At 59.4% G+C, this 26,531-nt stretch overlaps 3 protein-coding genes across 20 annotated transcripts in view; 1 reads left to right on the top strand and 2 right to left on the bottom strand.

Annotated features, from left to right (window-relative positions):
• Nucleotides 1-14,692, top strand: part of GRIN1 (glutamate ionotropic receptor NMDA type subunit 1) — a 40,314-nt gene extending 25,622 nt beyond the window's left edge. For 2 of the 18 annotated variants that reach the window (XR_010784768.1, XR_010784766.1), the window contains 9 exons: nt 8-156; nt 972-1,129; nt 1,503-1,664; nt 3,287-3,396; nt 4,395-4,540; nt 6,144-6,395; nt 7,135-7,245; nt 10,027-10,605; nt 13,135-14,692. Coding sequence is in view for 11 of the 18 variants with exons in the window: in XM_066563180.1 (XP_066419277.1) it covers nt 8-156; nt 972-1,129; nt 1,503-1,664; nt 3,287-3,396; nt 4,395-4,540; nt 6,144-6,395; nt 7,135-7,245; nt 13,135-13,203 (1,157 nt within the window). In the remaining 7 variants the exon portion in view is untranslated. Of the gene's footprint in view, nt 1-7; nt 157-971; nt 1,130-1,502; nt 1,665-3,286; nt 3,397-4,394; nt 4,541-5,940; nt 5,983-6,143; nt 6,396-7,134; nt 7,246-10,026; nt 10,606-13,134 lie in introns of all 18 variants that reach the window. The other 16 variants (XR_010784771.1, XR_010784770.1, XM_066563185.1 and 13 more) reach the window with 13 other exon arrangements.
• A 2,363-nt stretch (nt 14,693-17,055) lies between these two features.
• Nucleotides 17,056-18,773, bottom strand: LRRC26 (leucine rich repeat containing 26). Its single transcript, XM_066563202.1, has 2 exons — nt 18,227-18,773; nt 17,056-17,315 (listed from the first exon to the last, which is right to left on the bottom strand). The coding sequence occupies exons 1-2, from the start codon at nt 18,771-18,773 to the stop codon at nt 17,056-17,058; spliced, it is 807 nt and encodes a 268-aa protein (XP_066419299.1).
• Nucleotides 18,774-22,577: 3,804 nt separating this feature from the next.
• Nucleotides 22,578-23,084, bottom strand: RNF224 (ring finger protein 224). Its single transcript, XM_066562593.1, has one exon. The coding sequence runs from the start codon at nt 23,082-23,084 to the stop codon at nt 22,578-22,580; it is 507 nt and encodes a 168-aa protein (XP_066418690.1).
• Nucleotides 23,085-26,531: the final 3,447 nt, after the last annotated feature.

Genomic DNA, 26,531 nt, shown 5'->3' with positions numbered 1-26,531 from the left:
CCTGCAGGTGCTCCCCGGAGTTTCTCTGCCCGTATCCTTGGCATGGTGTGGGCTGGCTTTGCTATGATCATTGTGGCTTCATACACTGCCAACCTGGCAGCCTTCCTGGTGTTGGACCGACCTGAGGAGAGGATCACAGGCATTAACGACCCCCGGGTAATGACCCCTCGCTTGCTTTCCCTTCCCTGGGGCACATAACATGGCTTGTGGCTCCCAGAGCCCTGATTCACCATGGCTGTGATCTGTGCTGGGGGGCCAGACCCAGGGAGCTCTGCCTGGGCTGGTCCTGATGAGTCTGAGCCCTTGCCCTGGGTGGGAATGGACAGACATGGGCAGGGATCAGCAGGAAAACAACCTGCCCAGAAATAGCCTGTCTGCAGTCAAACTGCCTGCCAGTTCCTGGAGAGCCTCCTGTGCCCAACGAGGAAACAATTCATTATGGATGAGTTATAACTAATGAAATTGTCCCTGCGGTGCAGTCAATACTCTCCACATGCCTCAAATCCATTTCCTGCTCTGGCAAGGACACAGCCACAGCTCATCAGCCCAGGCACGCAGGAATGTGCCCTGCAGCAGCACGGACCCACAGCATCCCACACCCTGCAGTGTGCCCTGCCCACGGCACTGCCGGACCCACGGCATCCACCGGGGCTCCTGCACCCTCAGTGCCACCGTGTCCCTGTCCCAGAGCATCCCCTGCCCCAGCACCATGATCCCAGAGCATCCCCTGCTCCCAGAGCATCCCCTGCCCCAGCACCATGATCCCAGAGCATCTCCTGCTCCCAGAGCATCCCCTGCCCCAGCATCATGCTCCCAGAGCATTCACTGCCTGTGGCATCCTCTGAGGAAATCAAGGTCTTCTCTAGAAAACAGGTCCCTGAAGGAGATGGGAGATTAGGAAACAGCTTTGGGGTGAGAAAGTTTTGCTGGTGAAGGACAGAAAACATTGGAGCTCCGTCATGTCCTTTCAGCTGCGCAACCCCTCGGATAAGTTCATCTACGCCACGGTGAAGCAGAGCTCTGTGGACATCTACTTCCGACGGCAGGTGGAGCTGAGCACCATGTACCGGCACATGGAGAAGCACAACTACGAGAGCGCTGCCGAGGCCATCCAGGCAGTGAGGGACAAGTGAGTGGGGCCAGACCCTGCCTGGCCACGCTGGAAGGGCCTCTGGGAGCTCAGCTGGGGGGAGCAAGCAGGGCAAAGGTGGAGGCAGCTGAGGCCAAAGCGTGGCTTGATGGGACCTCCCAGCTGGGGCTGGGTGGCATCTGCCCAGTCCTAGTGCGTCCCAGGACTTGGTGGGGAGCACAAGCTCTGCTTGGGGGTGGCACAGTGGGAGTCCTGGCCATGGCCTCCCTTTCTGGCCTCTTTTCTTCCTTCAGTGCAAGGCTGGGTGGCTTCAGTGTTTAAGTTCGGGCTGGGAGCACCCAGGCTTCTCCCACAGAGGCTGCAGACCAGCTGGGCTGCCCAGCCTGACCCATCCATCCTCCTGTGTGTCCAGCAAGCTCCACGCCTTCATCTGGGACTCGGCAGTGCTGGAGTTCGAGGCCTCCCAGAAGTGTGACCTGGTGACCACGGGGGAGCTCTTCTTCCGCTCCGGCTTCGGGATCGGCATGCGCAAGGACAGCCCCTGGAAGCAGAACGTCTCCCTGGCCATCCTCAAGTCTGTACACGGCTCTTGCCTCCAATGCTGCTCGTGCCAGGCACTGCCAGCCTCCCTCCAGACCTCTGCAGGGACAGGGCCGCTGGGGGCTGCCCTTCCATCCTGGCAGAGGACACTGAGCGGCTGGGCTGGGCACCCACAGCCCCAGCTCTGGCTCGCAGGGCTGGGGAACAGCAGGGAGCTGGAGGGAGGCAGAGCAGGGCAGGGAGCAGAGTCAGGGCCAGCCAGGGCTGTAGGCAATGTGGGCAGAGAGCAGCAGGGCTGTGTGAGCAGCCTGTCCAGCACAGGTCTGTGTGAGCAGGGTGTGGGAGCTGCCATCACCCAGCTCCTCCCTCAGGGCTCAGCCTGTCCCACAGCACTGCACTGCCCTGGCCTGGTCATGCAGGGTTCTGGCTCCATGGCGGTACACTGGGCTATGTCTGAGTCCAAGGCTTTTACAGCAGCACCAACCTGCAGTGTGGGGTGTCACAGTCAGCCTGATATTATGGGTGAACAGGGATTTCCTTGTATGGCTTTGGCAATGCCACACTCATTGCAGACAGAGAAATGTCACGGTGGAGAAACAGGCAGCAGGGAAAGACCAAGTGAAGGGAGGGGAGTCCTGGGAGATTCATTTTAGGAGAGACAGGGTCAGGAGCCACGAGGGTCCTGCCCAAGATGCAGAGCTGAAAGGCGTGAAGGAGAATGGTCAGGATGTGGAAGATGGGCAAGACCCAGGGAGCCATGGTCCCTATCTGTGGGATGATCTTAACATGGTGAGGGTGGCAGCAGGACAGATGGGACTTGGGACCAGCATGTGAGAAGCCTGAAGAGGCCACAGGAGTCCTCAGTATCCTCCTGGGAGAGGGTGGGGAAGCCCAGGGCTACAGATGGCCCAGGAAGGTGGTGGGGGTGTACCAGGAACAAGAGGGAGGAAAGTGCAGGGAGCCTGTGGTGGGATCTGTGCTCTGTGCCCACTCCATCCCCACGAGCTGTTCAGGCAGGTACTGCAAGGACATGGCTTGTGTCCTCCCAGGCTGTGACACCGAGCTGTGACACCGAGCTGTGACACTGAGCTGTGTCACCAAGCTGCTGGGGTGTCCCAGCCCTCACTGTGCACTGCAGGCAGCAGTGCTCTGGCCTAGAGGGTGCTGGGGGTCACCAGAAAGGACTGGGGTCCATCATTGCCTGGGCTCCAAGTGGCCCTGGTAGGCAGAGGAACCATGCAGGAGGGAAATGGTAGATGTGGTTCATGTCCACTCCCTGCAGCCTTCTCCAAGAGCTCTTGGAGCACTGACAGCTCTGTCTTTCCTTGGGAGCACACCTTCCCCATGGCTTACACGTGGCTCTTTTGGTAGCAGGCACTGGCCCAGGGCTGCTGCAGGGGCAGTGGGGAGCTGTGGATGCCTGCTCACAGCACTCTGATGTGCGTGCCCACGCAGTGCTGGCAGCCCCTGCACACAGCCCACACACACCTGTGCAAAGGTGCACACACACAGCCAGCACATCCCTGCTTCCTGTGCTAGGAGATGCAGGCAAGCCCAGAGCCCTAGGATGGAGGGCACGAAGGCACAGAGTGTGTGCCCCAGCTGCCTGTGGCTGGTCCCCAGTGACTGCCCTGTCCTGTCTCCTTGTGCTTGCAGGTCTCACGAGAACGGCTTCATGGAGGATTTGGACAAGACTTGGGTGAGGTATCAAGAGTGTGATTCCCGTAGCAATGCCCCAGCAACACTCACCTTTGAAAATATGGCAGGTTTGTTCTGCAAACCTCTTTTTCCCCCTTCACTGGGTAGCCTGCTTTTGCTCAAGACATCCTCCCCAGGGCTCTCCTCTCAGGCCAAATCTCTGCTTCTTCTGGATTTGTGCTTTCCTAGTGCTGGGAGGCTGCTGAGGTGGGCTCCATTCCCACCCTGCTCAGAGCAGTTCCACAAAGCTTCCCCCACCTTCCCTGGGTGCCCTTCTTGCCAGTGGGGCTGTGTGTGAGCATGGCTCTCCCCCTTGCCCTGGCCAAACTGTGGCTGTCACAGTGCCATCAGAGCTGGCACCACTGCAGAGAGGAGAACAGAACCTCGGGGGAGGCAAGTGAGAGCCCTGCTGCAGGAGGGGGCTGGAGGCCAAGGGCAGACCCCAGTCCTGAGGAGCCCTGGGCAGGACCAGAACAAGGATAATTGATAGAGAGGGGTTTTCATCTTGCAAAGACTGTGAGAACCCTGAGACAGGCTCTCCCTTTGCACTGAGGTGGTGCTGCTGGTCCTACAGCCAGACAATGCAGTGATGAGGGATGAGGGGTGTGGGATGGGACCCCATCTGCACCAGCACGCTGGCCAGTTACAGGCGATGGAGAAAAGGGGTATTTTGCTCTATCTCCTCAGACACCACTCCAGAAATGTCAACCCCAAGGGCTGCAGGCATCCAAGGACAGCACAGAGTTCTGTGCACAGCTGTGCTTCCTGATGAGCACCAGGGCTGGGTTCTGGTGCAAATGGCCCCATGGTTCTGGGGTTGGGGAGTGCCCTGTGGCTTGCTGTGCCTGTCCCCAGCAGTGCTGCTGCTCAGTGCCCTGTGCCCCCCCAGAGCTGGCACTGACACCCCTCAGTGCCCAGGCTGTGTTCCCCTCCCGGCCCTCCAGGACTGGGGGGATGGCGGGGGGACCCTGGGGTGGCAGATGCTCCCACTGCTGAGCGTGATGCAGAGAAATGAGGGGTGGTGTTGCAATTCCAGTGCCCCCTGTAACTTTCCTGCTTATTTCAGGTGTGTTTATGCTGGTGGCTGGAGGTATTGTTGCCGGGATATTTTTAATATTCATAGAGATAGCTTACAAAAGGCATAAGGACGCGCGGAGGAAGCAGATGCAGCTGGCGTTTGCGGCCGTTAATGTGTGGAGGAAAAACCTGCAGGTAGGACAAACCGTTTTTAGAGCAAATCTCCACCAGGTGCGTTTTCCATTCCTTCACCAAATCAGTGAATGCAGAGCTGTGGATTAGCATGGGGCCCTCTGTCCCCCACCCCACCCCCCGTAGCTCCAGCTGGGTTAATCGGTGCCTGTTAAGCTGTAGGGTAGTGTCCCTGCCTTTTCCCCGGGAGCTGCCCCTGCCCGATGCCGTCTCTCCCAGCAAAGCTCCAACAGGGCAGAGGCCTGGCCCAAACACCCCCAGTGGAGCTCGGGATGGGGACTTTGCTCTGCTGGGGGCCACGTGCCAGAGGCACACCTTGCCCTGGCTGAGCAGGCAGTGCCAGCACGGCTCCTTGCAGGTTCTGCCCTGCAGCCCGGCTCCAGCCGCGCTCAGCAGCAGATCGGAAGGTCAGCCTGCTGCCACTGACCATCCCTGCCCGGTGCTCAGGTGGAGGAATGCTCCAAGGATAGTTTCCATCACCTCCCCTTCCCTGCCTGCTCTGCAGCAGCATGGTAGCCCTTGCCATACCCAGGACCAACTCCAAAAAGAGGTGGTGCGTGCTCTTGTCCTTTGGAGACAAGGACATCTCCCCACACAGGAGCCAGCAGTGCCGGTCCCTGTCAGTGCCGAGCCTCCCTTGGTCTCCTTTAATGGGCCTGTTGCTCTCCCAGGCTTCTCCTGCTGCTGGAACATCTCTGTGCCGCTCAGGCAGGGAAGCCCAGGAGGGTCAGAGGTGCCTGGCAGTGACACTGAGCCGTGGGCACATCTGTTGGCCACCAGCCTCACAATTCCCTTCCCCTGCTGCTTTTGGGGCTGAGCCCCACAGTGCCCCTGACCCCAGTGTAGGGCAGCTGGAGGCTCTGTCTGAGTTGCCCGGGCTGTTTTTTCCCTTGGGGAAGCGCAGCGGCGTTCACTGAGCGAGAGCTCCTTTAGGTGGCTAAAGGACACTGCTGCTCACAGCAGAGCCAGCCAGACAAAGAGAGAGGAGGAGGCTCGGGGAGCCCCGAGGAGCCCGGCGGGGCCCTGGGGAGCAGCGCTGGCTGGGGCTGCGGGGGGGCTGCCCGAGAGCAGCGAGGGGAGCACGAGGCCGGGCTGCTGCATCCTGAGAGCTCGCTGGGTTCAGTTCACCGGAAAGAGTCTCGGAAAAGCCATTTCTCAATTTTTTTTCTCCTTTTTTTCCTTTTTTTTCCTTTGCTTCCAAAAAGCAGCAGCACCAAGGGGGTTAAGGCTGCTGGGACAGAGCACACTAGTCGCACTGCCATTTTTCACTTGCCAACCTTCTAGAAAATACTGCACTGGGTCCTTGGGCAGAGTCTGTGGGACTGTGAGCAAAGCATGCTGCCCTGTGGGGGTAAACAGCCTCATGGTAAAGAGCCGTTTGACATTGTAAGACTTTTCCACAGGAGGAAACGTCAGAGCACTAGTATCTGGTACATTGCTAGAAGGTAGGCAAGTGGAAAGATTTATTTGTTAAAACAAACAAACAAAAATAATGGTTTTTGGGATCACAGTTTTGCCATGGCTATTTCCTGAGATGCCATGGAAGAAAAAGACATTTCATTCCATTCATCTTGCTTTCCTTTCCGTTTGTGCATGTCCGCAAAAGAGAGAACTGAGAAGGAGGAGCAAATGTATCCCCGAGCATGCTCTACGCACCAGCGGGATACATTTTGGTTACCCCCGTGCGGTAGCAGAGCCAGACCTGGTCACTCCGTCCCCCGTCGGCAAGGTCACACTCATTGGCACCAAAGCAATTGGGGAGGACTCGTTGCCAGCGCCCGGCGCCGAGCGCGGCCGGGCCCCCCGGCCCGCGGCCCCCGCACCATGGCGGCTGGTGCTCCCAGCCTGCGCCAACCAGGTCCGACTCGCTAACTCCAACGCCTACATTTTTCAGTTCTGTTTCTCTTTGAGTTCATCCCGACCCGACGACATCATGGCACTAACGCTTTGCTTCCTCCCTTTCTTTTCCTTTGTAATTTTTTTTTTTTTGCTTTTCTTTTTCTTCCAGTTTCCTTTTTGGTTTTTAGCCTGTTTTACTTTGGAAAACAAACCAAACCACCACCAACAACCACGTTCGGCTTTGCACAACTGCATCATTTGAATTTTTGAACACATTTTTTTTACAGAATATTCATACAATGACTTCTCTTTCAATGCAGTCCTCTCTCTCTCTTGTGGCACTAGGATTCAGCCTCAGAAAAGGCCCTGAGCACTTTTTTTTTTAGTGGTAGGTGCAGCATCTCACGTCTCGGTCCAGCCAGGCTAGCGGTGGAAGCGAGGGGCAGGGCGCCAGGCAGAGCATCCCCAGGAAGCGAGGTCAGCTGTGCCGGCCTGGCTGCAGACACCAGGAGAGCAGGGCTGCCTCCCAGAGGGGTTCCCAGCGCTCCAGACGCGAGGCCGGCCCCCCATAGCTGTAGCAGTGTGGTGGCTGTGCCGTAGCCCTGGCTCACGGAGGCCCTTGGAGGACTGGGAGTGGCAGAACACCTCCAGTAGCTTTCTCACCTAAATGAAGGCCATGACACGGGGCAGTATTCAAATAGATTTAGAGTTTCCAACAACACACTAGAGATCTAATTACTTATACATATTCATTTTAGGATAGAAAAAGTGGTAGAGCAGAACCTGACCCTAAAAAGAAAGCCACTTTTAGGTCCATCACCTCCACCCTGGCCTCCAGCTTCAAGAGACGTAGGTCCTCCAAGGATACGGTAAGAGGAAGAAGAACAATTCTGCCCTCTCTCTTTCTCTCTCTTTCTCTCTTCTGCCATCCCATCGACTGCCACACACCCATCCCGAAGCTGCCAGTGTACATGCATAGCTCATGTTCGTCACCAGTCAGTCAGTCAGTCAGTGAGTCAGTCATCCCGTGTACCTGAAAGGATGCTGGGATCCTGGAGGGCAGGCAGGAGGTGGCTTGGAGTCCTGTGATGAGTTGGGAGATGCAACCGAGTTTTTGTTTTGTTTTTTTGTTTTCTTTTTGCCTGGATGATTTCTGATGTTCCTCTCTGTGCTTCGCTCACCTTACCGGTGCTGACCTCTTGAAACTGATGACATTTTTTCTTTTTTTTTTTTTTTCTGTTCCTAAGTGTTCCTGTACCTGTTTGTCATTGTATGCCTAAAAACAATCACCCCGATTTAATTTGGGCACCGTGTCACCTCACCAAGAGCCATGCGTGTCACACTCTCTACATGTGATTTTTGTTTGTGACAATTAGCATTCGGAATAGTCCTCGCACAGGAGTGACAGCTGTCTCTGGTTATCATCAGCAGTAATGCAGCTCTAGAAAAGAGACAAAAAGGCTCCAAAGAGGAGGTTGTTAAAGACCCAGCCTTGGTTCAAACTTGTTTTCCGCTGCTCTCACATAACCAGAGAAAATTTCCAAATTGCTGCCTCTAAAGCCAGCTGTTTCCAAATGTGCAAATGTGTCTGCTCGTGCTGGAGCTTCAGACACTTCAGCGTCAGGTTGGGCTGTTGGTCTGTCGGACTGAGCCGTGTCCCTCTGCATGTCGCCGTCTGTTGTATGACACTCTGCACTGTGGCTACTCTGTTGTCTCGTGTGGCAGCGCCCACTGCATTTTGCTGCCCGACCTCCTGGCGCGCCGGGCTTGCCAAGATCCCCTCCCCGGGGCGACCGGCGGCCTTGTGCCGGGTTTGCCCAGAGCAGGTCCCCGCCAGGCTGCCCGAGGCGCAGCGGGGACGGGGGGACGGTGGCAGCGCGGGGAGATGTGGCCCCCGTGGCGGGGTGCCCATCCCCAACCGCAGGCTTGGGCGCCTCGGGGACAGCATGTGGTATCGCAGGGGGTCTCGGGGCCACGGCTGTGTATGAGAAATGGAGGAGGCTGCCCTTGACACCAGCGCAGGCTCCATACCAAGAAGCTCCTGGAGCACCCCTGGAACGCGGCCCTGGGGACAGCTGAGCCCTCGGCCGGGCTCGACTGCCACCATCTCACACAAAGTGCTCCTCTCGCTGTCACCTCGAAGCCTGGAAGTCATGGGGGAACCACCCACACTCTTCCCACTCATCATCTGTACCCCCAGGGAAGATGGGTATCCCTGTCATCTCCTGTGCTGCTTCTGTGCTCCCTGGGTGGCACCTTGTCCCAGTAATGCCCCCATGTCTGGGGTCCCCTCTCCCCACTGCTGCACCCCCGAGCAGCTCTCCAGGGAGGTCACAGGGTGTGTCTTTGTGGCCTGAGCCATGACCGGGGCAGAGGAGACAGAAATGGGTGGGTGGTGCAGGGGGTGGTGCAAGAGTGAGGAGGAGGAGGAGGGACAAGTAGAATGCAGAGAAAATAGAGAGGAGAAAAATTGGCAGAAAGATCTGCATGTGCTGAGTAGACCCCCATGTTCTGTTGTGTTTGAACTACTTCACATGTAGGAAACCAAGGAGTCCTGCCCTGGGAGAGCAGCAACATGATGGTGCCCTGGGCACCCGGGGGAACCAGTGCCACCGGTGAGCAAAGGAGAGGGAAGAACCCAGGAAAAATGGGGCAGCTGGTGTGTGGCACCCCTGGTAACCCCCACATTGCTCCTTCTTCAGGGAATCATCCTGGTCCTGGTCCTGGTCCTGGTCCTGATCCTGCTCCATAGTGTGGCATCCATCCTACACCAACCAGCCCACAGCTCTCTCTGCCCCCAATGCCCTGAGCTGAGCAGGCCCAGTGCCCACCTGCACCACAGGTCCCATGGATGGGCAATGGAGCTCTTCTCTCCCCTTCCTTGGGGTCCAGCACAACACAGGGCTCCCCATGTTTGGGTCCCAGTCATGCTCTTCTTGGTACATTGTTCATTGCAAGTAGTGGAGGGATATGACCCCACCCATCCCAGAAGATGGTCCCCACTTTGGGGGCAGCTGCACAGTCAATTATTCCCCACTGCTCTGAAGCCTGTCACAATGTTCTGCCTGCCACGGGGTGCCATGGCCAGGCTCCCAGGACACATTCCCCAGAGAACTGGGCTAGCTGGGTCAAGAACAGGCCAATGGGGTGAACATCCAAGCCAACATGGCCAACTTGGAGGCTAGCAGCTATGGCAGGAGGTCCGTGGTGGAGCGAGCTTTGTGGTGATGTTGGGCAGACCTGCTGGTTGCTCTGCAGGGTGAGCAGCTAGCGGGAATGGGGTGCTGCCACCAGCTCATGTCACAGCCTGTGCTCGGTGACCTCCACTTCCATGCAGCAGCCCTGGCTCAGAGACCCCAACGCCCTCCTGCTGGAAGGCCCCATGAGTCCGTAGCATGCTGGGGCACGTTGCCTGGGGTCCTTGTAAAGACAAGAAAGCAGCGAGGTGCTCTCTTTCATGATGCTCAGCAGAGCTGCAGGCCCACACCAGGTCTTAGATGGGCAAGGCTGGAGAGCCCTTGGGGCTGGAAGGCCAGGCTGACCCCAGCCCCACGGGCTCTCCTGGCTAGCGAGCGAAAGACGCAGACCTGGCAGCCTTGCTTCTTTCCTTTCCGTTGTCGGGAGTTTTAAAAATGGATTCTGCTCTGCAGCCCTGCAGAATGGTCCCTCAGGAGTGCCAGAGAGACAGGCTGGCACCATGGAGCCAAGACAGCCCTGGGAAGCTTCCACCCCACTCTGAACGTCCTAGCGCCCACCATCACCCGAGCTGCACAGCCTCTCCGCGGCACATCATCCCCACCGCCCCAGGAGGAGATGCATGTGTTCCCCATAGGCAGCTCCTGCAACTCGAGTAGCACTGGCAGAGCTGACGTGTCCATCCATCGCAGCCACCCACGATACTGCAACCCCACAGACGCCATGTGAGACGCATAAACCACACAGACACCTCCGAGCCGGCACATTGCGTACAGACACGATCGAGGTGCACAGGTCCCTTAGCCCCCCGCATCGCCAGCCCCCGCAGAGCCACACTGCCAGCCCCAGCCCCCGTGACACAGCAGTGACACACGGCCCGCGGCACCGCCCCACCGTGGGCATGGTGCCGGGGCTGGGAGACAACCGAGGGGCTTCCTGGAAAAGGTCACCTTTTCAGTGAAGGATCAGCTGTCCCAAAGCCAAATGCTTCTTGGCTGAGAAAGAGCCTAGTTTTTGGCCCAAAAGAACCAAAAGTAGGTCAAAGACAACTAAGACAACTTTTTTTTTTTTTTTTCCCTAAAGGGAAGTTGATATTTTCTACAGCAAGATCGCATTTAGCTGGAATCCTAATTTTTAATGGAAAAAAAACCACAACAACAAACTAAAATTCTTCCAGAAAATCTTCCACCAGCCAGGGACTACCATATGAGCCCAGTTAGGTTGAAGTCATTTTTAAAGACATTAAGTTCTTGTCTATATTTTCTTCCTGGTTGTCATTTAAAGTTTTTGGTGCCTTCACTTCACTTCCATACCTTAACATGTTTGAGTCTCTTCTACGGTTAATATTGATTAATTTCTTGGCTTTATAATGTTTGGTTTGGGGATTATTGCACCATCCCTGTAACATAATTTACCTTAAATTACTGATATGTGCTTCTAGCATTAGTCCTACTTTAACATAGTTTTGATATGACCGTTTTCTTGCTTTTTTTTCTTTTCCTTTTTTATTTTCATTTTAATTTTTATTATTAAAAATTGCATGCATGAACTTTACACACAAAAAAAAGTAAATGAGAATGTTACCCTGTGATAACTCTGTGATTGGAGGAGATATGCTTTCAAATCAAAAGCCATGCTCTTGTATTTTAATTTTTCTGGCCAGATTGCCCATTTCGCTTGGTTGTTTTAGCGTTTCCCACCCCCAGAGCTGTGCAGAGAGGCCAGAAGGCCCCAGCCTGCCCTGCTACACCACCACAGCAGCCACATGCACACGTGCACCGAGGCACACGCACTCACACAGGCACACTCCGCTTCTTCCACCCCCCCTTACATCAGGATGTTTAACAAAGGACCTTTCTTCTACCCATTCATTTTTGTATCTCCAGTTCCTCCTTCTCCTCCACCAGTGAGTCACAGCCTCTCCCCTTTCCCAGTAACCTCTCCTCCCTGCCGGAGTCAAGCCCCATCCCACAAAGCACACACCTCCCGGCAGCTCTGCCATGGAAACACTGCATTTAGCTGGAATCCAAATTTTTCATGAGGAGGGGGTGGCTGCACCCGATTTTGGGAGAGAGGGGTGTTTTTTGGTGGGCTGCTGAATAGCCACAAAAAGCTCCCCCCAGGGCAGCAGAGTAACATCAGGATGGCCCCAGCCGCTGTCTGTGCCAACAGGCAATGGCTGAGCTGTTGCCCCTTAGCAAGGCAAGGCCATGGCCAGGAATTCCCAGAGGCTCCATTGGAATCTTAGCCAGTGCCCTAAGTGGCAGAGTGATCCCCTGAGAGGTGGCAGGTGATCTCCTGAGAGGCTCCCTGGGTGTCAGCGCGTCCCCGCTCAGCACCGGAGAGACGGGAGCGCGTTGGCTCCTGGCCCTGCCCCAGCTGCTCCCACCAAGGGGTCCCAGGAAGCACAAATCTGGGCTGGGCAGGGCAGCCCACGCAGCCCATGCAAGGCTCAGGGGTGGCAGGAGGCAGGGTGTGCAGCACACAGGGTAGCCACAGTGCCAGAGCTGCCAGCAGCGCCGCGAAGGCCACGGCCACCATTGACCAAAGCAGGGCAGGTGAAATCCGTCACCGAGGAGCCCCCCTGGAGCCCCTCAGAACATCAGCCCTCCTGGGCAGGGTGGTGCAAGGGCTGGGAAAATGTCACTGGAGAGGATCTGTGCTGCAGTACATGAGACCCACAGAGACCCTTTCCTGCCCTGGCACTGGATTAAGACCCCAGAGAGCAGCGCAGGATGCTCCAGCCTAGAGAGTTTCCAGGTCAGGGTTTGGAGTTTGGAGAGTGGAGCTGGGAGAGGAAGGGAGTTTGGAAGGAGGAAGGGAGGAAATAACTGCCCCGCTGTAAATTCCTGCCTGGGGAGGAAGGACATTTTTTCTTGCCCATTGATGGGTATTTCTGCTCTGCCCCCTACTTCCTGATGGGGCTGCAGCAGGGGAGGGCTCTCCCATGGCCCCTCCCATGCCAAGCCCCTCCATCTGCAAGGAGCTCAGAACCCCAAATCCAGACCACATCCCCAACACAGGCCATATTTTCACATTAGCAATCAACGCCACACTTTATCACAAACCAACCACACCACACATCTCACCTGCATGAAAGGATAGTCACAGCAGGGTCATTCAAGCAAGGAGGTGAAACGCCCTGGCCTCAAAGCACAGCTTGATCTGGCACCAGAGAGGTGCCAAAACCCAGCCAGACCCTCCAAACACAGGTTCAGGCGTGGGCTGGGCTGATGAGTCACAGGCTTTGTCTTGTAGCCCTCCCAGAGCAGAGAGGGCCTGGCTCAGCGGGTGACGTGGCAGCCACGCTCTGCAGAAGCTGCACTGCGCTCCTGGGTGTCCCCTCTGCCCAGCTCCAGGGTGCTTGGAGAGCGTCTGCAACGACCTCTGCACAAGCGTGGATGGCACTGGGAAGGGAACCTCAGCCAGTAGCAGCTTTCAGGGCGTTGCTTCACCCCCAAGAGATATCCTGTAGGGACACATGGGATAGAAGTGGCAGTGGGGACAAGTGCCAGAACTGCCTAACACTCCTTTCTCTTTGTCTGTCTATTTGTGTGTTGCAGCAGTATCACCCCACCGACATCACCGGCCAGCTCAACCTCTCCGACCCCTCAGTCAGCACTGTGGTGTGACCTTCTCCCCAAGGGCCATCAGTCCTTGCCCAACCCAGTAGGAAGGCACAGCCAGGACTGCCTTTCAAGGGACACTGATGGGTTCTTCTGGGTGAGATGGGAGGAAAGCATCCTTCATCCATACACGGTGACTCCATTGTATATCTCCCTCCCTTCCTAGGCCTGCTGCCATGCTCGTGCCCCAGGAAGCACGGCAGAACCAGGACAAGGTTTGGACTTCACTGTACAGAGATAATTGCTTCCAAACAGTGCCACAATGATCAGAATTGCCACTGACTGGCTCTGTGCAAGGGGAAAGGACTGCAGAAGGCACACGGTGCCTGCTCTCCCACGGTAGCAGGGAAGAGCTGGTGCTAGACCACAAACCCGTGCTTAACCTCACAGGCTGCAGCCTTCTGAGCACACACAGCCCCTCAGACGTGTGCTCCACCACCTGGAGGGCTCCACGGTCCAGTGCAGCCAGAGCAGCCAGCTCCTGGTGTGGCAGGTTGGGCACACGTTCCTGCTGTGCCGAGAGACCCTCCCGGCTGCTGCAGGGGCTGGAAGATGTGTGCTCTGCTCCTTGCAGGGGATGGACCCTCTTCCCTTTCCCCCCATCGTCCCGTGGCTGTGACTTGGTTCCCGTCCGTGGTCTGGTAGCAGCAGGAGAGCTCCCGCCCTGCAGCCCTCACCCCTGAGCTACTCGCGGTACTCCGGAGCCCTGGAGTGCCGCCAGCCGAGACCCCGGCTCCCACCTCTCCTGCACAGAAACATCCCCAGGACCTGGCCACGGCCAGCATGTAGCACTCACACAGCAGCTCTCCTGGCCAGGAATTCTCCACGGGAAATGGCTCTGGATGGTTGCACTGACCTCTACCCCAGCTCCACACTGCCTCAGCACCAGCAATGCAAGGAGAGATGCTGCTGGCTGGTCCCGGCTCGCTGCGCTGCTGCAGCGGCCCCCCAGCCTGTCTGCACCGCCGGGGCACCAGGGCCAGCGCTGGCGGCTCCCCTGCCACCCTCACCTGCAGTTCAGCTTGCCAGCAGCTCCCGCGGCAGCCCTGCAGCCCCAGCTCACGGACACGTGGAAAGCAGCTCCCAGTTCGGGAGAAGGAACCGAACGGGCCGGGCTCACCCCGTCCCTCCCCGCACCGTCCTCCCCTCGGGCCCACACGGCCACCCCGAGCATCCTCCCCGTGGGCAGCGGGGGTGAGCAGCGTCTCCTGCCAGCGGAACACCCAGCTGCAGCGTGGTACCCAGCCCCGGCGGCACGGACTGCCCTCCCCCGGCCCCAGGCTGCCCCCGCGGGCAGCAGCCCCGCGGGCAGGATTTCACATGGCAGCTGAGGTCTGTGAGCATCGTCCCACCGACTGCTGTGGCTCCATCATGTTCATCTAGCTCCAGCTGAGAAATCGGACCCATCCTACTTTATACGTCAATGTTACATTAATACCAAGTTTTTGCAAGAGCTCAGTAAAGTCTAGACTGGATCATGAAGTGGTTTATTCCAGAGCTGTGTGCCTCTTTCTGTCTCTGACCTCTGGCAAAGCTGGCGGGGAGCCCTGTGGTGAATCAGAGCCTCACCCAACCCTGTGGCAGGGTCTGCAAACAGTGGAGGGACAGGAAGGGATGGAGAAACCAGGAGGGAGAAAGGCCAGGGGCTATAGAGGAGACTGGGAGGGAAAGGGCATCCCCATCCTGGGATACTCAGGTGACAGAGAGCCTGCAGCGAGGAGATGCGGACAGCATGGAGCTGTCCAAACACCAGCACCAGGGCAGCTGGCCCTGTCCCACCTCCATCCTGGGAAAAACTGTCCCCTGCCACTGGGGGCTCCATCTCCTGGGAGCCAGCCTTTGGGAACCCGGGATGGACTGCAGGGATGAGGGCACTGGGCTTGTCCCCACACATCAGCCCATCCATAGGAAGGTCCATCAAGGGATCTCCAAAATAGGAAGGTCCCCCAGGGCTGAACTGAAGCAACATCACTCACCCACAGCATCTTCCCTTTGTGCTGAGACCTCCAGCCCAGCCTCCGTGGCGGCTGAGCCTCAGGATGGTCTGAGGGAAGGAGCAGGGGTCAGGTGGCCGTGCAGGATGACAAACAAGGTCCCACCTCCAAATGGGAAGCCCAGGCCTTCCTGGGAATAACTGAACCCTCTCTACAGAGGGTCTGGGAGAGCTGGGATTGCTCCTGGGACAGGCAAGACGACGATCCTGGCAGAGGTCCTGCAGCCCTCCCAGGAGCAGGGCTGGCAGCACTGGAGCAGCTGTGCAGGGAGGAAGCAGGGACCTGGCCATGTGGCAGCATGTGGGGCTGGCTTCTCTCTTAAAAATAAAAACAGGAGCAAGCCACCACTGAGGTGACACCTGGTTTATTCATGTGTGATTCATTGAACCCTTGCCAAGAGCCTGCTGAAGGATGCACTGACTCCTGCCACAGCCCTGGCAGGTTCCAGCTCTTGCATGGGCAGGAGATGGAGTGGACAAGGCTGGTGGTCACAGCATCTCATTGTGGCTCTGATCATCTTGCAGTGGGCAAGAGGTCAGGCCAAAAAGGGCTTTTGTTTCTCCATGAAAGGTGTTTTTGTCACCCCAGCTTGTGGCTTTCTCGTGGAGCTCAGTTCTGGATCCTTCCAGGCTATCTCCCAGCACGCTCACTAAGCATTTCCAGCAGCATTTCCACAGGAAAAAGGAGGGAGCAGGGCAGGGAGGTGCAGGGGCAGCCCCAGCCCCAATTTGTGGGTGATGGGGGGTGAGGAAGCAGCCAGGGCTGCTGTAAAGGGCCCCTGTAAAGGGCTTGTTTGTCCCCACTCCCAACACTGAGCTAACCCCATACCTTGGCTGGGGATGAGCTGTAGCCTAGGGAAAAGCTATTGAGGGAGAAACCACAGTAGCCTCCCCCATCCTTTGGCAGCTGCCCTGCCCAACCACAGCAGTGGCAGCTCAAGGCTCTTCCTGGCCCTCACCCTAAACTTCAGCCTCACCCTAGACCTTGGTTGTTGGCTGAGCCGTCTCAGCACCAGCATTCCAGACTCAATGGAAAAAAACTATCAAAAGGAGCGTTTTGCAGTCAGCCCTGTCCTTGGGCAGAACTCTGACAGGCCTGGGGTGGTCTGACAGCCCCACGGAGGCTTTGGAATGCTCCAAACTACCCAGAGACCTCCAGGTGCACCAAAAGGCACAGACAGCTCTGGGGTACCCTAAAAGGAAAACAGTGCCTGCCAGGACATGGAGGCCAAACACGGCATTTAGGTGCAGGAAAAGCCAACTCAAGGAGTTCTGAGGGCACAGAAAAAAAGCACTGAGGCTTCTGGGGTCACTGAAGGCAGTCAGAGGGTGCAGGGGGCACCAAAAGGCTCAAGGAGCAAACTGAAAGGCACACAGAGGCTCCTGGGCTGCACCAAAAGGCAAATGGTGACTCCTGAAAGGCACCAAGAGAATGTGGTGTGTCGTGGGATGCACACAGGGACTCCCAGGCTGCACCTAAAGGCACAATGAGGCACGTGGGGCATCCTAAATGCACACTGAGGGACTGGGCAGCACAGGGGGCAGGACAAGGGGAGAAGGATCACCTGGATGCCCCCAGGAAGGGGATATGCAGATCTGAGGGTGGCCTCGGGGAGCCTCCCAAAACATTGAGAGCATTTTTGGTCAGCCCATGCCCCTGCAGGGAGCTGTGCTGGAGGCTGCTCCTCCCTGGCAGAGGCACTTGGTACCATCTTGGGGAACTCTGAGAGAACCCAGAGCGACTCCAGGAACAGAACTTCCTCTGGCTGCTCCACAGGGATGAGTTTGCAGCAGGTGGGTGCGGGCAGCTGGAGAGGGGCAGGGATGGAGCCCAGGATGGCCAGGGCAGGGCCTGGCTGGGCCCCTCAGTGCACCCTGCAGATGTGGGGTCTCCTCCAGCAGTGGGACTCCCGGCGCAGGCTGTGGTAGAACACGACCAGGGAGCCCAGGAAGGTGCAGAAGAAAATGCTGGCCAGGAAGGAGAAGGGCCCGATGGTGAAGAAGGCAATGTAGTGCTCGGGGGACAGGGAGGTGTCCTGGCACTGCCTGAAGGACTCGTCCCCAAAGGCCATGATCGGATACTTGTTCAGCTGCTCTGGAACTCTGCAGAGGAGCAAACTCTTCTCTGGAAGAGAGAGAGAAGCAGTGCTGGAGGGCACACTGGGCAGCTGGGAAAGGCAGGGGCCAATGACAGGGGGATGGCAGGTCTGCATGGGACAGATGACACCAGGGCAGGAGGACAGGGGCCAGCATCACCCGTGTCAGGGTACAAAGAAGGGGAACAGCGAGCTTCAGGAGTCACCTGTGTGGGATGGGATGGGATGGGATGGGATGGGAGGTGAGCACAGTGCTGGAGGGGGCATAGGAAGATGGGTTTGGGCAGGAGGGCAGGTGGGGCAGGCAAAGGGGAGGGACTGGCTCCCAGAAGACAGATGTGGGGAGCAGTGAGCAGCCAGCCTGGAGATGCCACAGAAGGTCCCGGCCAGAACAAGTGCAGTCACACATCCGAGCTGGAAGCGAGCAGGAGGGGGCAGCAGTAGTAGGAGAGACTTTGCTGGCAGAGCTGTCTTTCAGTGGGGCTCGTAGGGGAAGAAATGCAGGATCAGAAGCAGGTTGATGAAGGCTTTGGGGAAGGGGCTGAAAGCATTGCATCCGGGATGAACCAGTGGTGATGTGCACCCTGACACACGGGCTCCACTTGCCCCCCCAGGTGCCATGTGGCAGGACTGGTGCCACTGCTGGGGCCAGCACTGGGTGCCTGTCTCTGGGACATTGCACAGCCCTCCTTTGCAGGCAATCCCTGCTGCTGACCAGAACCAAAATGTGGGCACCGAGACCCAGCGGTGTATCCACCCAAGCAGACACAGGAGCTGGCATGACCTAAGGACAACTTTGGGGACCCTCACCCCAAGGGCACTGACCACCCAAGCCCCCAGCCAGCTGGCAGCCAGGGTGCTGGGTCTGCCTCAGCCCTGACAGGGTGAGCAGGCAGCATGGAGTGGCGGGGGGCTTGGGGACAGCGCTCTGGGCACTCACCTCGCACTTTGTCCCTGTTGTGGCTGAGCCAGCGCCAGAGGGGCAGGATGCTGCAGCTGCACACCCAGGGGTTGTCCTGCAGGAGAAGTGCCTGGAGCCGGGGCAAGGCTCCCGGCACGCCGGGCTCCAGCTGCCCCAGCCTGTTGCTGCCCAGGTTGAGCGTGGCCAGGCTGGTGAGGGGCCGGAAGGTGTCGGGGGTGAGCACGCTGAGGTGGTTGTGGCTCAGGTCCAGCTCCTGCAGCGCCCCGAGCCCCAGCAGCGCCTGAGGGTGGATCAGCTCCAGGCGGTTGTGGGCCAGGCTGAGCAGCCGCAGCCCCGGCAGCGGAGGGAAGGAGCGGGGTCCCAGCACGGTGATGAAGTTGTAGGCCAGCCACAGGGTGCTGGTGTTGGCCGAGAGGCTCCAGGGCACCTCGAGGAGGCCCCGCTCGCTGCAGTCCGCCTCTCCCGGGGAGCAGCGGCAGGCGGCCGGGCAGGCGGCCGAGGCCGGCGGGCACAGCAGCAGCAGCAGCAGGCCCAGCACGGGGCCGGGGAGCCTCCAGCCGCCCATGGCTGCCCCCGAGGCACAGAGGGCTCCCTGCCCCTCGGACAGGCTCCCTAGAGCCCCAGGCCTTGCCCAGCCCCCCGGCCCTGCCCGGTGCCCTCGGCTGAGCCCGGCGGCGCTGGCTGGTGGGGCCGGGCCGTGCTCGGCTCCCGGCTGCCACTCGCATTCATCCCCTGCTCACCCAGCTGCAAACCTGGATGGGGCTCTGCTCCCGGACCCGGTTTTCCTCGGGGTGGAGCTGCACTTTTTTCAGCAAATATTTTTGCTGTGATGCTTGCCCTGCAAGGTGTGGAACCGTGCCCACGTCCCTCCCTCCCCCAGGCACCGCTCCAGCCAGGTAAGCAGCCAGCTCTGCGTGGCCTGGGATTAACTGCTTGTGTGTGCTGCTGGCTGGAGAGCTGGAAATCAGCAAATCCAGATCCATCTCTAAGCCTCCATCCTCCCCAGAGGCATACCCCAGGACATGCTGCCTCAACACCAGAGGGGTGTATGGGCCCAGGACCCCCATAAGTGGCTGAGTAACCAGGAAAAAACATAACTGAGACAAAATCGTGTCATTTTCGGTCTTAGCCCATGTTAAGTGCTGTCCCACCACATCCAGGGGCCCTCAGTGGGGAGCTGTGCTGGGAACCATGGCCCACCCTGCTGAGCCCAGCCCTCGCCCAAGCCCTGTCTGCCCTGCAGGAGACCACCAGCCCTGCCAGCATGAGGTGGGCTGGGATTACATCCCATGGGCACCTTCCTCCTTCCCAGAAGGGGAACAGTCCGTGTGCACACGCAGGGTTACGCAGGAGCCCCCAATGAGAAGCATGGCATAGGTGACCTTGCTGGGCTGCAGCCACTCAAAACTGGTTTGCCCTCCCCCCAGCATGGCAGTGCCAGTTCCATAGGGCTCAAAGTTCTTCCTCCACCCTGTTTACACCCTCTCCGCTCCAAAGCCACCCAAAGCCTGGCTGCTGAAGGCTGGGCTGGTGTCACCTCCCAGTGCCACTGCCCCTGGCAGAGCTCAGTGGGGACTGGGCCACCAAGGGACATGGCTGGCAGCACCTCATCCCACTTAGAGCCAGAGGAGGGGCCCAGAGCAGGGACACTGTCCCCACTCACACCCAGCAGGACCCCAGTGGCCATGGTCCCAGAGGAATCCCTGTCCCTCTGCCCCATGGCCAAGGGGCTGGATGGGCAGCAAGGCAGGGAGGGCACAGTTGCACCTCAGGCCAAGGCCAGAATGTTCCCAAATCTGGGACAGAAGCAGCAGGCAGAGGGTTTATTAATAGCATCCCGAGGAGCTTTGGTTTGTTTATTTATCCTGCAGCAAACTCGCTTTGCTGCATTAATCCCCATCTGGAAATAATTCAGAGGAATCCTCCAGCCCAGCCCAGCCCCAGGGCAAGGGAACAAACCCAGTGCCATGTGAGGCTGCAGCCCCAGCTCGTCCCATCCGCAGCCACAGGCTATATGGAGACCTGAATTTTGAGGGAGTCCTGTCCCAAAATGCTCTTCCTCCCCAGGACCTTCATTGCCACAGGTGAGAAGTGCAACATTCATGCCAAAAATAACTCAAACCGCTATTAAAAGCAAGGTAATTCCCAGTTTTTGTGCACAAAGAGCCCAGGAGGCTGAAAAGCCTGAAAACTCAGCTCCTCTGGAAGCCCCTTGCTGTCACCCTGATGGGACGTGGCAGGAGAGCTGTCCCTGCCAGGGACATTGCCAGACATCATCCCATGCTCGTGCCTGGTGCCACTCCTGTTCTCCATCCACTGGCTGCACCATGCTGCCATGGCAGGTTGGGGACACACGGGGTCCTGTACCCCAGCAGTGCCACCACTGCCCTTTTCCACCTGCTGGGGTCCCTTGCACTGCCCCTTCCTGGAGCATGGGGACCCAGGACCATGCAGGAGGAGCCCAGGCCCCTGTCCCCAGCCTGAGCAATGCCCACCAGTGCCCTGCTCCCCCTCCACGATGCCCCTTCCTGAGGTTCTGGGCTCCACATGGAATGTGGCAGGACAGGCTGCTCCGAGCAGCTGCTCTGCCAGGCCAGCTCGGGTGCCTGTGCCAGGGGAGGAGCCCCCAGGGCACAGCACTGGGCACTGGCCCTGCTCTGCCCGAGTGCCAAATCAGGGCGTGCAGCCAGCGTGCCAAAAGCATTCCCAGAGTGGTGGAAGGGATGATCCCCTCCTTCAGGGACTGGCTGGGAGCAGGGGGACATCCACGGAGGAAGGAAGCAAGGGCCAAGCCCCCCAGAGGGGCTCTGGTGCTGGGGGGAGGCAGGGAAGCAGGGACATGGGTGTGGGACAGACAGCCATGGGTTTGGTCACCCAGCAAAGGTGCTGGGCTGAGCACAGAGCTGCTGGCACCTCTGCAGGGAGGGACGGGCCCTTCCCTACCCTCTTCCCAGCACCCACTGCTGAGTCTTTGGGGAGAAATGGAGATAGAGGGGGAGGTGCAGTAGCACTCAGTGATACCTCTTATCCATTCCTTGAAGGCTTTAATTTCTCGCACATTCCCAGGTAATTAAAGGTCCAAGGCAGGACTCACATGGAATTTCTGAACCATCTGCCCTGGGGCACCCCAGGTTTGTTCTTCTGGGAACACCTCAGCTGGGACTGTTTTATGGCAGGTGACATCAAGTGGCAGAATTGTGCATGTGCTCTGTGCAGGGGTGGGTGCTGTCCATGGCTGATGGAATCCTCTGGCTGCAGCCCTGGCCCCAGCACAGGGAATATCCAAGCACCAGGACTGCCCAGGGGACACAAGGTCCCTGCCAGCCCTAGGGAGGCACAGGCTGGGGTCCCCTGCTGAGTCCTGAGGGGGTTCCTGGTGTTGGGCTTTTGCAAGAGCTCATAAACCACGTGGAAAACAGATGCAGAAAATGAGCCCTGAGGAAGAACTGCAAGAGCTGCCCAGGCAACACCAAGCCCTGGCCAAGAGCTGTTTCAGTATCACCCTGTGCAGCCCAGTGATTCCAGTTTGGCCCCTGTTAACCCAGACCAGCTGCCTGGGCTCTTGTCCTTGCACCCTGGTGTGGAGTCAGGCAGGGAAAGCAGGGAAAGCCATGCAGGCAGCAGGGCACAACTGGAAAAACAGCAGGGTTTGTGTGTGTGTGTGAGGAAAGGGTCAGGCAGGAAAAGCCAAACGTGGCATGAGCCACAGAGCACGAGGCCAAGCAGGAGCTTCTTGAGCTCAGCTCTCCTCCCACAGCAGAGCAACATCCGAGGTTTCCTAACAACTCTGAAAACCTCAATTTCAACTGTCCTACTATCCCAATGCCAAAATTTTTCATGCAGTTGACCAGGAGAGCAAACACTCCCAGCACAGCAACCCAGCCGGGCAGGTCACTTCTCCCCCACCCGCCACAGGCAGGGCTTGCCCTGGGCCAGGATTGCCAGCAAACAGGACCAGGATGTGCAGCCCAGCAGGACCAAAGTGTCTTTATTAGACCTGGAGCTCTCAGGGTGCTGGACACAGCCCATGGCGTCGCTGTGCCAGGCCCCTGTTCCTGCCAGGCGGTGCTCGGTGCCACTGCCCTTGCTGCAGAGCCACATGCTCGGGGGAACAGAGCATGAGCCAGGCTGTGCTCAGGGGCCAGGGAACGTCTGTGATGGCTGGACCAGGTTTCTGAGTCATCAGCAGGGCAGACGGGCAGGATGAGGGGGTGGTAGCATCCTGCTCCCCCACTGCTGCTCCCCAAATCCGGACAGGATGGGCAGGAAAGCCCTGCCCAGGCTGAAGCTCTTCCTGGGCTGCCAGCACAGCCCCAGCACTGCAGTCCCCAGTGGGTCCCAGAAGCAGTCTCGGGCCGGCCCCTGGTGCTCAGCTCTCGAAGGCGGCGGTGACCCCGCAGCACAGGCACAGCCGGCAGCAGCCGCGCCGGGGCAGCAGCGCCGGGGGCACCGGCTCTTGGCACAGCCCCGCCGGCTGCTGGGTCACGGCCGGCTCCTTGCCCGGGCCCTTGGCGGGCAGCGCGGCCGGGCTCCTGCCGGCGCCCCGCGGCTGCTCCTTGTCAGCCTTGACGGCCAGGAAGGTGGCCAGGTCCAGGTCCAGCATGGTGACCCCTCCGCGCGGCGTGGGCGTGTTTTGGCGGCACTGCGGGCACGGGATCCAGCGCTGCTCGTTGCTGACCGCGTCCAGGCGCTTCAGGCACGCCTGGCAGAAGGTGTGCCCGCAGTACAGGCGCCGCGGCAGCCGCACGCCCAGGTCGTAGGAGGAGTAGCAGATGATGCACTCGACGCGCTGGCTGCCCCGGCTGGGGGTGCGCGAGTGCGCCCCGACACACGGCCCCGAGCCCTCTGCCCGGGGGCTGCCACCGGCCTGGGACATGCTGGGGAGGGGGCGAGAGGAGCCGTGAGCGCATGGCTGGGGAGGGGCACAGCGCTGGGACGTCACCTCCGAGTGCCCCCGACACGTGGGGGAGGTGGAAGCGGTCCGTGCGGTGGGAGCAGCAGGATCCCTGCCCAACACCCTGCCCGCTGCCTGCCACCCCTGCCCAGCCCTGCCTGGCAGAGCGGGATGCTGCCACTGCAGTGACACTGCCACTACATCCATGGCATGTGCCAGTGCCACACCGGGAGCTCTGCAGGGAATGCGTGCTGGCCAGATCTCAGCAGCCTGTTCAGGGTGCAGCCTGGGACTGGGGGAGCAGGGGGGAAGCAGGAGCGAGGGGTCTGGCGGGGCTGGGGAGCAGCACTTGGAGACAAGTGGCACAGTGGCACTGGCACAGCCCCACCCTCCCCAGCCCCGGGCTGTGCTGGCACAGGGGGTGGCACAAAGGCTCGTGGGGAGGGGTCTGAGGGGACCCAGCCTCATCTCAGGCGGGGTCTGGTACACCAGTATGTTTGCACACTTCTCCTGGAGGCCACCAAGACTCTGTTCCTTCTCCTCAGGTGACCTCAATTGTTTTGGTGCACACGGGTACCCCTCTCTCCCCTCCTCACAGTTCCCCCATCCCTACCTGTCCTGAGATACTTCCCAGGGCCTCGGGGTTGGTGGCAGAAGGGCTGTGCTGTCCCGGCGGCTGTGGCAGTCCTGTGGGGAGCATCGGGGGCTGAGCTGCCAGCCAGGTCCCTGTGGCTGCCAGTGGCCCTGGTAGTGGGCAGGGGCTCACCTTTCAGGGACAGCTGCTATTGGATCTGCTGCAGGGAAGCCAAGCCCGGGAGATTGGGTTACAAGCACCTGGGTAACAAAGACCTCTGAAATCTAAGCCCAGGAATGGTCATTAACCATCAGCCTGTGCTTCACTGACAGAAGGAACCGTGCCTGGGAGGCCAAGGAGCTCTGGGCTCCACCCTGGGCAGAGAACATGGATGTTGTCTGGACCTGGGCAGCAGCAATGGAGTCTTCCATGTCCTGGGCCACCCTTCAGAGCCAAGAACATCCGAGCAGACGTCGGCCAGCAGAGACCCCCTGGCACTGCAGCATCCCCAGGTGCTCCGGGCTGTGGGCACAGCTGTGACAGGAGCGGGGGGCACGGTGGGGTGGCAGGGCTGGCACTGCTGCAGGGACACCGGGGCCCTGGCAGTGCCCACGTGTGGGGTGTGCTCCCAGCTGGAGCCTGGGGGTGACTCTGACCTGCCCTGCCCTCCCTGTGGGGCTGCAGGCTCTGGGGGCTGAGTTACCAATGCTCAGTGTCAGGCTGGGAACACCCCAGCACCCCACAGGGACACCTGCAAGGTGCAGGACCCAGGGGAGGTGACAATGCCAGGGAGGTGCCAGACTCTGCCTCCACAGCTGCCCGGGCTCCAGCAGCAAAGTGCCAGCCTTGGCATGGAGGGGGCTGCAGACTGAAGAGGGCAGCGTGGTAGGGGGACAGGTCCTGAGCCCGGGATCCTGGAGGACGAGAGCCAGTCCTGGAGGACGAGAGCCGGTCCTGGAAGCAGGGCAGGAGGGCCAGGACAGGCAGGACAGGCAGCGTTCCCGCGGGCAGCAGCTCCCACTGCCGGCGGGAGAGGGCACGGAGAGAGGCAGCGCTGCCGCCTCACCAGCAGCCCTCGGGCGTGTTCCCAGCACTGCTCAGAGAAAGAATTGGGCATCTTGGAAATGAAGATCCCCAAGGGGTCACTGCAGAAGGGCTCAGCTCCTGACGCTGGTCCCTGCGAGCGAGGAAGCAGCTCTGGTACCACGGCACCTCTGGGGCACACATCCCGACTCAGGAGCGACCCAGCCCTGCCACAGGCTGTGTGTGCCATGGGTGCCCAGGCAGGGGGTGGCACCCCATGGCAGGGTTTTGCCTTCCCATTGCCAGGCCAGTGGCAAACACAGGCGGTGAGGCCAGTTTGAGACAGGGCTGTGCCAGGGAAATTGGTTTTGGTCAAACCCATTGGAACAAGGGCCGTGTGCCCTGGGTGGATCAGGATCCAGCTGTGTGGGATTCCAGCTGTGCCCTGGCGTGCTTGGGTTGCACCGTGCCTGCCTGTGCTGGGGTGCAGCCCCTGGGTGCTGGCAGCCAGGGCAGAGCTGGCTCCTGGCGGGCTCAGTGCGCTCCTCCAGGGCCGTGCAGGGGCGGGGCTGTCCCGGGCTGTCCTTCTGCCCCCCAACACACAGCGCTGGCCTGCCTCAGCTGCCACAGGGACAGGAATGCTGCTGTCCCATAGGCAGCTCTGCCAAAAAACTTCTGTGGGTGAGAGGGCTGGGCTTGGCTCTGTGCACAGCCAGGGGTGCCCCTGGCACTGCTCAGGGGCAGTGACCCCTCGGGCTGCCTCTCCTGCTCCACACACACACCCACACCCACACACACCCCCAGGCATCCTGCCTGCCCTCCTTCCCCCCTCCAGCCTCTCCCAGCCCCTGACCATCAGCCCTCATGTCCCTCCCTGATGCCAGCAGAGCTCTGTCCCATTGAGGGGCTCTGCCCAGCTGCCCTTGGCCACTTCTGCCCCTTGCTGGGCACCCCAGCTCAGCACAGGAAGGGTTTGGGGCAGGGGAGCCCTTGGTGACAGGGACTGTGCATCTGCCATGCTGACACCAAGGGCACTGCCAGCCCTGCCAAAAGCCCACCTGGATCCAGGAACAGGGAATCACAGAACCATTAAGGTTGGGAAGTATCTTTTAAATCATCAAGTCAAATATCAACCCAGCAGTACCACGTTCACCACTAGCCTATGTCTCCAAGTGCCACATCGACTCATTTTTTGAACACTTCCAGGGATGGTGACTCCACCACGGCCCTGGGCAGCCTGTGCCAGGGCTTTACAGCCCTTTCAGTGAAACATTTTTTCCGAATATCCAACGTATCCCCTGGCACAACCTGAGGCTGTTTCCTCTTGTCCCATCACTTGTTACTCGGGAAAAGAGACCAGCCTTCACCTCCGACAGCTTCTTCCAGGGAGATATGTGGAACAATAAGGCCTCCCTTCAGGAAAGGCAGATCTGCAATCAGCAGCAACACACATGGATGGGAAACGTGTTTGCCTGTTCCCAGGATCATCCGCGGCTTGCAGGGACCTTCGGCCCCGTGACAGGGAGCGGCACCCTCAGGGAGAGCAAAGGTCTGATGGGGATGAGCCGGAGCCCTGCACCGCCACCCACGCTCCAGAGGCAGGAGGTGGCACTGGCCCAGCACAACCCTGGGCACCCGCGGGCACCTTGGGAGGGTGGACACAGCCGGGGAGCGCCCATGGGACGCTCTGCGGCAGCTGCCCGGCTCATCAGAGCCCTGCCCGGTCCGGGGCCGCAGCCTCACGGTGCCCCGCTCACCCCCGCTCCCGCTGCTGAATCATTGCCCGCCGGTCTGCGGGCGGTGCCGGCCGCTCCCGCCGCGTGTGCCATCGC

Source organism: Molothrus aeneus, chromosome 19 (assembly GCF_037042795.1).
Source record: "Molothrus aeneus isolate 106 chromosome 19, BPBGC_Maene_1.0, whole genome shotgun sequence".
In the NCBI taxonomy this organism is placed as follows: Eukaryota; Metazoa; Chordata; class Aves; order Passeriformes; family Icteridae; genus Molothrus; species Molothrus aeneus.
The sequence above is the reverse complement of the archived record's forward strand: the minus strand, read 5'-3'. Positions and strand labels throughout refer to the sequence as shown.

What these genes read in the sequence shown, in the direction of transcription:
- RNF224 (XM_066562593.1), bottom strand. Translation starts at nt 23,084, where the DNA reads ATGTCCCAGGCCGGTGGCAGCCCCCGGGCAGAGGGCTCGGGGCCGTGT.
- LRRC26 (XM_066563202.1), bottom strand. Translation starts at nt 18,773, where the DNA reads ATGGGCGGCTGGAGGCTCCCCGGCCCCGTGCTGGGCCTGCTGCTGCTG. An exon ending in CAACAGGGACAAAGTGCGAG is followed by an intron (nt 17,316 to 18,226) that starts GTGAGTGCCCAG and finishes TCTCTCTTCCAG; the next exon opens with AGAAGAGTTTGCTCCTCTGC.